Source organism: Maylandia zebra, linkage group LG12, assembly GCF_041146795.1.
Source record: "Maylandia zebra isolate NMK-2024a linkage group LG12, Mzebra_GT3a, whole genome shotgun sequence".
In the NCBI taxonomy this organism is placed as follows: domain Eukaryota; kingdom Metazoa; phylum Chordata; class Actinopteri; order Cichliformes; family Cichlidae; genus Maylandia; species Maylandia zebra.
In genome coordinates this window covers 23356348-23370518 of record NC_135178.1, presented here as the reverse complement: position 1 = coordinate 23370518, position 14171 = coordinate 23356348, and the positions used below count along the sequence as shown (strand labels likewise).

The 14171-nt window shown below is 39.5% G+C and overlaps 1 protein-coding gene across 1 annotated transcript in view; it reads left to right on the top strand.

Annotated features, from left to right (window-relative positions):
- The window catches only part of ntrk2a (neurotrophic tyrosine kinase, receptor, type 2a), a 107073-nt gene that overhangs the window by 1403 nt on the left and 91499 nt on the right, over positions 1 to 14171 (top strand). The window contains exons 2-5 of the mRNA XM_076890523.1: positions 2224 to 2298; positions 3547 to 3618; positions 4052 to 4120; positions 4982 to 5130. Coding sequence (XP_076746638.1) covers positions 2224 to 2298; positions 3547 to 3618; positions 4052 to 4120; positions 4982 to 5130 — 365 coding nt within the window. The remainder of the gene's footprint in view (positions 1 to 2223; positions 2299 to 3546; positions 3619 to 4051; positions 4121 to 4981; positions 5131 to 14171) is intronic.

The window sequence follows — 14171 nt, the reverse complement described above, 5'->3', positions numbered from 1 at the left end:
CTGTATCATCTCCTCTCCGGGCTGTATTTGAGCTTTTTCCACTCACATTTAATGAAACGTCACTTGGCCTGAAAATAAGCTGAGGCACCTCTGCAGCCGAGACAAATTAAACGGGAGATTAAGGTTTTTAATTGCGCCAGCATATTTCTTGGCAAAGATAAACGGCCTTGTTGGTAATGACTTATGTCGGAGATAAACAGTTTTTATCGGCGGCCTTGGAGAAGCCTTGGAAGCTCTTTGAATGAGCCAGTGTGGTGAAAAGCACTGACCGAGTGCTTGGCTAATGTAAACAGACAAATTACTGATGACCGTGGAACTGCTAATTCCGAACGACCTTGCCAAAAAAAAAAAAAAAAAAAAAAACCTACTGTAGGTCATCGTGCGCCCTGTCGTATGTGCCGTTTTTGGTTGGACTTAGTTTATGACAGTTGATCTGAATCCTCAACAACTGGTCAGAAATCGATGTGCTGTATGGGTGTAACAGCTCACACAGTCTGCGGTGATGTCTCTTTTGTGCCGTAATGTGTAGCCTGCGGTATGTATATGCTCAGAATTCCAAACAAATCATACTTAGTCACCATCTGTTAAGAAAATATCCTTTAGAGGGGATTCAGGGAGGTGGCTGTGCTAATGACTGGATAATACAGACAATCATAAATGGCAATGTGTTTTGTTACGCACAGAAAATGCCCTCCTGCTTAAATACTGAAAACATAACCACGCGTACAGAAATTTCCCAGAGTTTGTATATTCACGCTTGTACCCCTACACCGACAGACAAAGGAGGCTAAAGCACATATGTGGGTATAATAATGGGTATAAAAGCTCAGTTAAATTCCTGCCAGCTCACTAAAACAGACATTCAGCCACGGCTTCGTCAAACATGTGCACACTTGTGTTATTTGACAGCAGCGTTATTATTCATCAAGACTGTCTGCTGTTCCCCTTTAGACTCTTTTGCAGGTGTTTATTTTATTTTATTTTGTTTTATTTTTATTTTTTAAGAGCAGACACCGAGTGACTAATTGGTGATTTATTTCCGATCGCAAACGAGTTCGTTCCACTAAAATCATTTTGTCACATTGTCCATGCATCACTGCCGTCAGGCTTTAGTAGTACAGTGTGCTCCTTATTGAGAGATACATTTCATTATCACCAGATTTTTTTCCCTACGTTTTTTTTCTAGTGGATTGTGATGGGAAATGAGGGGAAGGAAAGGATAGGTGTTGTGCACAAAAGGTTTTCTGCAGCACCCCAGACATGCAGATTGCATGGTGTACTATTTTAAGGAATTATATTCTTATTTAACCACCTGTATCTATGTTACTTACCCCCCCCCCCTTTTTTTTTCCCAAAGGGGCAGAAAACAGGCAGCAAAACACTAAGTAATCGGAAGTAAACACAACATCCACTTTATATGCAAGCCAAACCAATTGCATTGCAATTTAGAGCAATCACACTGACCAGTGCTACTATGGTAGCAACCCCCTAAATTCACCAGGACCCCCCTGCTAAACAGGCCATGTGCTGTCCCTTCAGTCCTAACTCATTTATTTTTTCACTTGCATCAACTAAAATGTAATTATTATGGCATACATTGAGAAACATGAACTAAAAGTTACACCTGATGAATTTGCAATATTTCCCAAAAGAATTGCTCCTTCATTTCTACAGCCTTCAACAAATCAATCAATAGAGATGGTTTTTCTCACTCACTGCTTGTCTACCCCCTTGGAAAAAAACACATTATTTACTGACCTTGTGATTTAGCAAGGGAGTATGTGCAATAAGTGCAGGACAAAGGGCGGTGCTGTGACTGTTACAGTGTGTTCCCTTGATGGGAAAGACTGTCCAGAGCTTTTGTTTAGCTCTAAATGTTCTCAGAAATCCGACCCCGAAGCTGTGATATTCAAAGATCGCATATACTGCTTTCCAGCACACATTCGCACAGCTAAATTCATTCACCCAAGGGAGTTGCCCACAATCATCTCCTGCTGGCTCTAGAATCAAGTGCCATGCACAAGTGCTGCTGAGGAAAAGAGGCGAGAACTGTTCCTTTTTCACTGCCCCCCCCATCTCCTACGTACCACCTGCACGCTTTCCAGAGTCCTTTTTTTTCATTATTATTTTATTTTGGTCCCTCTGACTTTTTGAAATGCTTCTGTTTATGCTTCCACCTGTTAACAAATGAGCCGTCTCACCAACGCTTGGTTCTCTTGACAGTTACATCGCAAACCAGAGCAGCTTCTCCTCCATCAGCGACAAAGACCTGCACTACTACAAGAATCTCAGGAACCTGTGAGTCTTTAATGGCTTATATTACCCGTGTACCCTTTGAGGTCTGTCTGCATTATTTTAAAGTGTTCTTGTCCAATGTTGGACCCAAACAATAGGCAGCATTTCTATGTACATTCTCTCCTCTTTTTTACTAGTCTTATTCATTTATTTCAGCCTTGTTGTGTTTATCACTGCATCACACAGTGTTTTGTCCAGTTCTGCACTTCTTTATCTTAATTTGCTTCTTTAAAAGAAAAAAAAAACCTATAACCACTAGCAACCACTTTCTTCTACCCTGAAGATAAAATCTGTTAGGAAAACGCTACCTAATTTCTCAACCAGTATCCCATTTGCCAAGCAAATTAGCACAAAGCACATATCCACAGTGAGTGTGCTGTATGGTTTTCATTGTGGCTGGACTCATGGGAAAACAGCTATAAATGCAGGAAGTCTTAAATGCTGTGTTTAAGCTTCTATCTGAAACAAATGTCCCGTGTGTCTAAGACACGCTGCACAAACACTTACACTCTGTGCTGTGTTAATGTAATAGTGTGTGATCTGACTAGTCATACAACAATATTTTGTTATGATTCACACTTTTAATGACTAAACACTCAGCCCAAGTGATGCCACACCATCAGCTGCAGGAGATAACATCGCACCAAACGGCAATATTGTCTTACAGCCTCACCTTAACTGATAAAGGGCAAAGACTTTATGCATCCCGTTATAGCATCGTTGTGTAATGCCTGTTGTGTATTAATATTAATTTTTTATGTACATAAAAGCATTTCTATTGGGGTACCATTTACACTATGCCCAGCGGATCCAGTGTATTAGCTTCGATTAGCTCTGATGGATGAAGTTTTTATTGGAGTTGTTTATATAAACGTCATTTTAACAGAAAGGGAGACTGATATAAGATTTTAATATGAAAAACAACCTTTGTTTGTCTCTGTCAGTTTGCATCACAGACATCCCTATATTGGACAGCCAATAACAGAAAGCGTGTCCTCTTTTAAATCTCTAAATGTTCATCATTTGATTAGTTCTTTGGACCTAAATTGTTCTACTTTCTAAAAAAAGTGTTGTGTTAATATATATATATATCCTGGTTGTGGTTTGTAGGTCATATAAGACAATAAGGAGAGCAGAATATGGGTTACCAGGTTCTTATTGCTGGCACATATCCTCGTCTTGCCTGGCTTGTGATGTGAGACAAATGTTCATGAAGATACTGATGATGTTCTTGCTTTTGTTTTGTGGCAGAACGGTGACCAACAGCAGGCTAACATATGTATCAAAGCTGGCCTTTCAGAACAACTTTAAACTGCAGTACTTGTGAGTAAAAAGTCATGCTGTTTATTCCTTCCCTTCGATTGAAAATGTGTACCTTTGCAACGCAATGTGAACAAGTCACACTGTGAAGAGAAAATTAATAAGTAAGAAGAAAAGCCAGTGAAGGCAGTGAGATTGATGAAAAACGAAGTCCGCTACAGGTTAACAAGATTTATAATTGATAGTCAAACCATGATGCAGAGTCAATATAATTAAAGTTTAGTTTGATACTTATTATATTTAATTAATGCGACACTTAAGGTTAATTGTGACAGTCTGTGACAATGTGTGGGGAAAACTTTAAATGAGAAATATAATACAGGCTTATTAGTGTAGATAGAAGCAGACATGTGCTATTAGTCCTAACAACAATCCACTACTTTGCTTTGGTGCTACAAACACTGTCTTCTTCCCTAATGTTTGATTTAATTTCTAGGAATCTGAAAGATAACAACCTGTCATCCCTGTCCTGGAGGATATTCAAACACCTCAACATCTCTTATCTGTGAGTTCAGAGGAACCTTTGCTATCAGTCTTTCTATCCCTGTGTGTGTCTGTTGGTTTACCTCCTAGTTACTATGAGAGTCTTTAGATAAACACAAATACACACAGTAGCATCTGTAATGGCATCTTAGGTTTTTAATCTCATCGGTTCATAGTTCTATTTAGTCCGTAATTTTCCTCAAGCAAGAAAATGTTTTTTTTTAGAAGTTCTTGATTAAAGAGGAGCTGACTTTTTAGTTGCATTCAGAGTCCAGTCAGATCCTAATTTGAAACAGAGAGTCAGAAATAGTGACATAGTTGTTACGGGATAGTAATTCAACTACAAACTTAGGTTTATATTGGAACGCAACCGGTTGGTTGTATAGTAAGACAAAACCCTACAATAACTGAGTTGCCTGTTGCAATGAAACATGTCGCAGAGCAGTCAGTCTGTCTGTGTTTATAAATTACATGGAAGTTATCTTTAACCCTTTGGCAATCTGTCTGAGAGTGATTGCAGTGAGTCTGAGTCAGACTGTGATTGTTTGGAGACAAGTTGTCCAATCCCTTTGCAATCAAAAGTGTTCACCCAGGAGGTTGAGGTTGTATTTTATTCTTAGATTTATTTTCCCCGTTTCTATTTTTCCCCCGATTTAAAAGCTAAATAACAGCACAGAGAGCATGCAGAGATGTTAGTAGCAAAACCTTGTAATGTGACAAAAAAAGAAAAAAAAACCAAATCCCAGAAACACTTAACACTAGTGGTGTCGAACAGTTACAATTCCTCTCTTTCTTAAATCTTCCAAAATGTCTGTTATTCTTTCGTGCTTTGCTATGCTCTGCTTCTCACAGATCTTCAATGTGTGTGTGTGTGTGCTTCTAGGATCCTGTCTGGAAACCCTCTCCACTGCTCCTGTGAGAACATGTGGATCAAACTGTGGTTAGGAGAGGAAGCAGACATTCAGGAGCTACGCTGCATTGAGGACGGAGGAGCACGCAAACTGCTGTCCAGACTGACATTACCTAACTGTGGTAAGGGCGTGCGCACACACACACACACACACACACACACACACACACACACACACACACACACACACACACACACACACACATAGGGTAAGGACCTGGAAAAAACATTCACAAGCTGTAGCAGAGTGTAAAGCGTTGAAGCACCTGGAGGAAAAAAAATCAATCCTAATAGTTTCCTGTGCAAATATTTTTCCAAGGGCTTGCTTATATTTTGTCGTGTTCTTATGTATTTTTCATATGTCTGACACATCTGTTTTTATGTGCACAGTTTGTATAAATGTGTATGTACACGTGTGCGGTATGAAACTTGATATTTGAAGACAAATGTGCTAAGTGTTTTGGCAATTCTCAGGAGGTGTGGGGGTTGAATGAATAGAGACACTGAAGCTTGCTGTTAACACCTAAGAGGATAACTGTACAAAGAGTACAATTCATGCACTGACTACAGCCTCTGCAGTAATCAGTAATATATACCTACTGGTATGTGAGTAGGACGGATGTGCTGCACGGACAGCATTGCACTTACATGGAGTGTCGCTTAGCCTGTATATTGTAATTTCCCAAGACACTGTGAAGTGCAGAAAGCTACAATGTCTTATGCATGAGCAAGCAAACAAATGACCAAATAAAAGCACGCACGCACACTTAGAGCCTCACTTTCACAGGGCTTGAACATGTTGTTTGCTCTCTGTTGTGTGTCACCAAAACGCCATCAGCGCTGCACAGACTGATTTATCTTTGTCCAGTTGGGATTTTTTCTCATGCGATGCACAGATTAGCTGCTAGATGGAGTAAAGTGAAATGACCGACACACAGGTTATGCATGTGTGTGCCGTTTGTGAGTGTGTGAGGGTTGTGTTGTCCTATAATACTAGGCGGGGTAGGCTTAGCCTTTCTGGACAGGTGTCCAGCCATCCGATCAAAAGTTACGAGTGTTCATCTTCCTGTTTGCTCTAAATTTCATACATTTATGATGTGCCATAGCGCTCTATTTCACTCCTCTGGTTAACCCAGCATGTTTAATGTGATGATAGGTTTTAAAAAATGGCTGCAAGTTCTGTTAAACCTGTCAGAGATTTCCTCTAATCAGAAGTTCATGTATTAAAATTTTAATTTGGGGAGGCTCTGACTCAGGAGGTAGAGGTCCAAGTCCTTCAGCCTGCAAGTCCAAGTATTCTTGAGCAATAAACCAACCCCCAAATTGGTCCTGATGTATCCACCGTAGGGTGAGTGCATCCATGATAGAAAACCCTTGGCTTGTAGCAAAAAGCTCTTCAAGTACCAGTCCATCTAACAATTAAATGTGCGTTAGATGGGTTCAGTATTCTTGTGTAGTTCTATAAAAGTACATGCTTGTATATTGTATCAATTAATGATCCCACAAGCATCAGTTCCTTTTGATAGATACATACCACTGCATGCTGGGAACATTGCACAAGAGCTGCAGTTTTGCACGACCCAGTTGTCTAACCATAATTTGGCCCTTATTAAACTCGCTCAAATCCAGGCGCCACAATGAAGAGGTAATCAGTGTTATTTGCTTCACCTGTCAGTGGTCAAAACGTTATGCCTGATCGGTGTATCCTTGTAGTAAAAAGGTCTATAAGTACCAGTCCATTTACCAATTAGATGCGTGTTATTTCCAGTATTCTTGTGTACTTCTGTGCATGCTTGTATGGTGTATCACTGAAAGCTCTGTCATTACATTGAATGTGCTAGATTAACCAAAGGAGAGAGAGAGAGAGAGAGAGAGAGAGCATCATGATGTATTGTACGGTACACGCTTGTATGCTTGTAGTAAAAAGGTCCATTTACCAATTAGATGTGTGCAATGTTTAACATTCTTGTGTACTTCTGGGGAAGCATTGTATTGAACGAGCAGGTGAACAACATGAAAACAAGGCTTTTATATTTATTATTATATTTATATGTACATGTGTAACCTGGGGGAGGAGATGTCTAATGAAGCTATTACATTATGTCTCAGTGAGCCGTCCCTATTGATTATTTTCCCTTTTGCTTTTACTACAGAAACTACGAGGGTATCGATTGTAGAAGTATTCGTCCTAAGTATTTTCACACACACGTACCCACAAAACAATCTGGCCTGCTTTTATTCTGGAGGTTTGCAGGGAGCCTGACGATGTGTGCGTGTGTGTATTAGCTGTGCTGCTATTTTAGAGAATAAACGCACAGATCTTGATCGTTGCCTGTAGAAACCATCATATGTCTGCTACGTATGTCAGTCGTACGTAGAGCTTACTTAGAGATTTTGTTTTGTGTTCCTTCCCTGTTCTTTTCCTCGCCACATGCAGAAAACAAAGAAACGTTAGTTTAGTCAGGATTTAGTTTATTGTGCGTATCGTTATCAGAGATCATACAAAACCTGCCAAATTTGTGCATCGCTTTGCCTAAGTTGCTCATCTATTCCTTCTTGCTGCTCACCTGCAACAGCAGCATGCTAGGACTATATGATGCTTTGTGTAATTCAGCACATAGATGACATCATTGACTCTGAAAGTTGCTGACTGTATGTACTGCAGTAAAATGAAGTGTTATAAAGACCATCTGCACTGTGTCCCATAGCACCGGTGACCTGCTGTCACGCAGCAGATTTCATTTCCTTTTCCACTGAATCATCATGTTTTGTTCTCTAGGAATAAAAAGACAAAACCCAACTTTTCTAGATTTATGGAAAGCTGCAATATTATAAGCAAACCCCACAAAGATGATCACATTTTAAAAGCAAGAAAAGACGCTTTCCACAGATTTAATCAAGAAACGTTTCTTTGACCTGCCAAGAAACACAGTTAATATTATAATAAAGAATTATGTCTTTACAGTCCTCCACATACAATTACTTACCACATAAGTGTAATGTCAGTTTAAGTACACTTCCAGGACAGGCTTCTACAAACCACAAGGCTTTTATGCTTATGGGAGTGTTTATGAAGCATGAATGTATAAATGTCAGCAGTTATTTGACACTTTATTCTTCCCTTCTTTATATCATCTGTATGAATTTTTCATGAATCATTCTATTTTGGACACTCTTCTGTTCATAAGATGTGTCAAATTACAGGTTGACCTGTCTCAGAGTCTGACCTGCTCTCATTCTCTGGATTTGTTGATTTTTTTTTCCAATCATGTGCACTGTATCTGTCTCAATCTGGCATTTAGAGCTTGAGTTTGACCAGAGTAAGCAAATAAAACTTGTTTTCGCCTTTCGGATGGGGAGTGCACCCCAGTTTATTTTAGTAATGTGGCATTATAAAGGAATTTTCATGTCAGACTTAAATTTATAAGAAAAAAATCATCAGTCAAATCCGCTTTATGAGCCTAATCATGTTTTGGGGTTTTGTTTTAGCATCTTTGTTGTTCACAGAGGAATCAATCTGGTGAAAAATAGCTCTGGGCAATCCGGACACTCAGGGCACAAACAATAAGTTAGCTTGCAGGAAGCTAACAATGTCATTGATAATTCCTATTGATCTGTCCCCTCTACCTTCCCTCCATTAGCAGAGGATATTTTTGGCATTAGCACAGTTACAGCAGGGCCTCTGGAGAGGTGGGCAGGGGACCCCCTGGCAGAGTGACATATGAGTAGGAGGACATGGTGGGGCAGGGGTGCCAAATAATGCCCCAGGGCTAACAGTGATACACCAAAAAAGACCTTTCAGTCTGGCCAAACTGCTAGCCCCACGCTTCATGCTCATAGTTCTTCCTCTTTATTTGGCATTTTCCATCTGCCTGTCTGCTTTATGTAAAACCTTTCTGTCTGTGGGCCTGAACATTTCTGAGCGACATTATGAAGAAGGCACAAAGAGGAAATGCCCATCGATGCCCTCGGGCCGACACTGATCTCACAGGCGAGCCTCATACGATTCTCCGTCTGTGGACTGTTTATGGTTGGAGCTCCGCCCCGAAAGGATTACAAACACAGAGCCTGTTCAATGTGCAAAATAAAAACATCAGCTGTGTCACTCAGCAAAAATGTTGGCAACGGCAGGTGTTTAACAGTCCCGCTGTTTCTTAATAACGGGGTAATTAAAACAAAATAAAAGAGCCATATTTAACTCTTTATAAAGTCTTTCATTTTGTGTCCTTTTCTCAGTTCCTTCTCCCTTTAATGCCACGCTTGTTAATGGTAAGAAGGGCAAGTTTAAGCTTTTTCCACCATCGCTCTTATAACACCTTTAGCTTCTGCTAAATGAATCAAATTCCATTAAAGTGAATAACTGAAACCAGCTGTCCTGAGCAAAGGGTGCTTTTTCCCGGCGCTGTAGAAATTATAGCAGATGTATTACCAGATTCCCGCTGGGCACATCACAGCACAGGTGCACTCTGCCTTCATCTGTGTCTCTCTCAGTTAGTCATTCCAGTCAAACACGCAAAATGACAGTCAGTTGTTGCCCTTAATCATCTATTTTTTTTGATTGCTGTTCAAAGAATTTTTGCCTCTGTCCCCGTCATTTCCTTTCTGACTTAACTGGCTTTACCATCCAATCTGTGCATAGGCTTTTGAATAGTTGTATAGTAGATAAAACTAAAATTCAGCAGCACAGGCAAACACAAAACAGACCAGATGGCTTCTGTAAGAGTTTGTGGACAGGAAATGCTAATTACATATGTGAACTTTCCTACATGTTAAATAGTGAGGAATAAAGCAAGACACAAAAGATTTAGTAAGTATATTATGTCAGTAAAGCAGTTGGGAGGCACAACACAAAAACACATGACAGATGAGGCAGATTGTTGTATTTGTAGCTTGTAACCTTGTTTTATGAGGTAGCTGAAGTTAAAGTAACAGGCCTGAGAAGTTCAGCTTAATTCAGTTAAATTGTATTTATCTTTATAATGTAAGATAAAGACTCTACAATAAAACAGAGAAAACCACAACAATCAACAACCGCTTGTGAGCAAACTTGGCACTTGGCAACAGTGGCAAGGAAAAACTTCCTTTTAACAGGAAGAAATCTTCAGCAGAACCAAGCTAGGGGCAACCATCTGCCACGGCCACTTAGGTTAAGGGGAAAAAAAGAAAACAGAGGGAAACAAGAACCACTCAGTGCATTGTGGGAAGCCCTCTGCTGTCTAGGCCTTAGAGAAGGCTCAGGGTCACCTGATTCAGCCCTAAATAAATACTCGAATTTTAAGCCTAATTTTAAAAGTAGAGATGGTGTCTGTCTCCCAAATCCAAACTGGAATCTGGTTCCACAGAAGACGGGCCTGAAAGCTGAAGGCTCTGCCTCCCATCCTACTTTAAACAGGAACCACAAGTAAATCTGCAGTCTGAGAGCAAAGAGCTCTAATGGGGTGATGTGGTACTATGAGGCCTTTAAGATAAGATGCAGCCTGATTATTCAAGACCTTGTATGTGAGGAGACGAATTTTAAGTTTGATTCTGGATTTAACAGGGAGGCAATGAAGAAATACAAATATAGGAGAAACGTGCTCTCTTTCTAGTCCCTGTCAGGACTCTTGCTGCAGCATTTTGGATCAACTGAGTTCTTTTCAGGGAGTTTTCAGGACATCCTGATAATAATGAATTACAGTAGTCCAGCCAAGAAGTAATAATGCATGAATTACATTTTCAGCATTACTCTGAGACAGGATATTTCTAATTTTAGAGATATTGAGCATATGCAAGAAAGCAGTCCTACATATATGTCCTGGTCTAAAACGACTGCAAGAGTCCTCACAGAGTTACTGGAGGCCAAGGTAATGCCATCCAGAGTAAGCATCTGGTTAGACATCATGTTTCTAACATTTTTAAGGGTCAAGCACTATAACTGCAGCTTTATCTTAATTAAGAAGCAGGAAGTAAGTAAGTAAGTAAGTAAAATTTATTTATATAGCACATTTCACAGATAAAAATCACAAAGTGCTTTACAGTAAGATCAGACATACAAGTTAAAATTAATTAAATTAGTTAAAAGCCCGTTTGTATAAAAATGTCTTCAGCTGCTTTTTAAAGGAGTCAGTAGAGTCTAGACAGCGTAAAGACAACGGCAGAGAGTTCCACAGCCTAGGTGCCAGTGCCTGAAAAGCCCGATCCCCACGTGTTTTAAATCTAGTACGTGGGACCACCAGTAGCCTCTGACCTGAAGACCTAAGTGCTCGGGATGAAGCATGAGGTTTCAACAGGTCAGAGATATACTGGGGAGCTTCACCATGCAGAGCTCTAAAAGTTACAACTAAAATTTTAAAATGAACCCTAAAATTTACAGGCAACCAATGAAGAGAAGCCAAAACTGGAGTAATGTGTGACCTCTTGTTTGTACCAGTTAAAAGTCTTGCCGCTGCATTCTGAACAGACTGAAGGCGATCCAGAGCTGATTTGTTAAGACACGTAAAAAGACCGTTACAATAATCCAAACGAGAAGAGATAAAAGCATGAATAATCATCTCAAGTTCTGCCTTTGACACCAGTAGCCTGAGTTTAGAAATGTTTCTTAGATGATAAAAACAGTTCCGGACAAGTTGTTTAGAGTGTTTCTCAAGAGACATCGAACTGTCAAATATAACACCTAAGTTTCTGAGACTCGACTGAAATGAAGGGTCTAAAAAACTGATATGCTGCCTAATTTCTGAGAGCATGTGATCAGGTGCAATAATCAAAGTTTCTGTTTTATCTGCATTTAACTGAAGGAAATTGTCATTTAACCATTGTTTGATTTCTGACAGACAATTATTTAAACAAGACAATTTATACAACTCAGAAGCTTTGAAAGAACAGTACAACTGAATGTCATCAGCATAGAGATGATAAGAAATATTATTGTAACGTCTGATAATGTGGCCTAGAGGGAGGATATACAGCAAAAAGAGAATAGGACCTAAAACAGATCCTTGAGGTACCCCAGAAGACAGAACTGATGTTTCCGACAGCACATGATTTATACAGACAGTAAAGGATCTCTCAGATAGATACGACATAAACCATTTTAAAACAACGCCAGTAATCCCAAACAAGTCCTTCAGCCTATTTATCATGATGCTGTGATCAACAGTATCAAAAGCAGAGCTGAGATCCAACATAACCAGAACAGTGTACTCTCCAGAGTCTGCTGCCATCAGAATGTCACTAGACACTTTAAGCAAAGCGGTTTCAGTGGAGTGCAATTTGCGGAAACCAGACTGGAAAATGTCCAGAACATTGTTCTTTTCCAAAAAGTTTATAAGTTGTTCTGCAGCTATTTTTTCCAAAATCTTTGACACCAATGGAAGTTTTGATATTGGCCTGTAACTGCTTGGAAGAGATGGGTCCAAATTTGGTTTCTTTAATATTGGTTCAACAATAGCTTGTTTAAAATAGCTGGGAACTGAGCCAGTATAAAGAGAAGTATTAATTATTTCCAGAATACAGGGGCCAATAGAATCGAACACACTAATGAAAAATGATGGAGGAAGTACATCAAGGTGGCTTGAAGTCAGTTTCATTCGACCAAGCAGAGCACTGATGTCCTGTAAGGTAACAGGAGTAAAAGAGGACCAGGTATCAGAGGTAAGCAACGTGTCAATGTGATACTGAGAGGATGATGGAGAAATATTAGACCTGATAGCAGCGACCTTATTAACAAAATAGTTTAAAAAGTCATTACAGTCAGATTTAGTATAAACTGGTACATGAGGAATATCAGGAGAGACAATGTTTTTAATTGTATCAAACAATACTCTGGGATTTTTCTTTTTTGAAGCTATTAAATTAGCAAAATATTCCGTTCTGGCATTTTTTATCATGTTGTTAAGTGAGAAAATTGATTCCTTGAGATGTACCCTATGGACCTCAAGCTTGGAAGCCTTCCATAAACGTTCTAATTTGCGACAATATCTCCTAAAATTTCGAATACTTTCATTTATCCAAGGACAGAAATTTGAAGAATGGACAACATTTAGTTTCAGAGGTGCCACCGTATCTAAAATAGATTTACATTGATTGTTAAAAGACAAAATAAGTGAATCCATATCATTTTGAGCCATACGAGGGACAAACATGGCAGAAAACCTTCTAGCAGCATCTTGGTTTATAATCCGCCTTTGGATCATCAATTTAGGAGGTGAAGGATCCACGTAAAATGACAAATTAAAGAATATACAACTATGGTCACTCACATGGACATCTTCCACACATACATCATATATATTTAAACCCAGGGAGAAAACAAGATCAAGAGTGTGGCCCTTCGTATGTGTGGGGCCAGAAACATGCTGCTTAAAGTTAAAAGACTCAGTGATAGTGATGAGCTCGGCAGCAGTGTTACAGGAAGCGTCATCAATATGAAGGTTTAAGTCTCCCAATATTACAACCTTCTCCAGTTTAATGATCGATGTCAGAAGGTCGTTAAATTCAGTTAGAAAGACCCCAGCAGGTCCAGGAGGTCGATAGATTAAAATACAATAAAAGGTTTTCAGAGAACCGACCTTCATCATCTGTGACTCAAATGAAGAGAAGAAGTCCGAAGTCACCAGTTTGCATATGAGTCTGTCCTGGTAAACAGCAGCAAGTCCTCCACCACGTCCTAAAAGACGCGGAGTTCCAATGACAGAACAGCCAGACGGGCAGATTTCATTCAGGTGGACATAATCCTTATTTTGCTGCCACGTCTCAGTCAGACACATAAAACCTAGAGACTCTTTGATAAAAAGATCATTTAAAATAAATGATTTGTTCGTTATAGAGCGAACGTTAGAGGAACATAGAGGTCATCCAGGCCTTAATGTCTTAAGACATCTCCTGCTTTCCTTCTAAGGACATACTGCTATCATTTTGAAGTTTTCATAACTGAAGGATTCAAGAGAGATTAAGAAGGACAGTTTGTGGGAAAGAGGACAGGCGGTCAAAACAATTCAATAAACAATCTTTATTAAAAATGGAAGAAAGTAAGTTCTAAGATTTTGAAATGAGCCAGAAGGATGTCTTTTTGCATAGCTTAACCCTTTTAATGTGGAAAGGAATTACAGCCATTTACATTTCAGTGATTGTGTCTCGTTCCCAAACAGAAGACTGTGTAGAGAGAATCTTTCTCAAAGCTAAGATG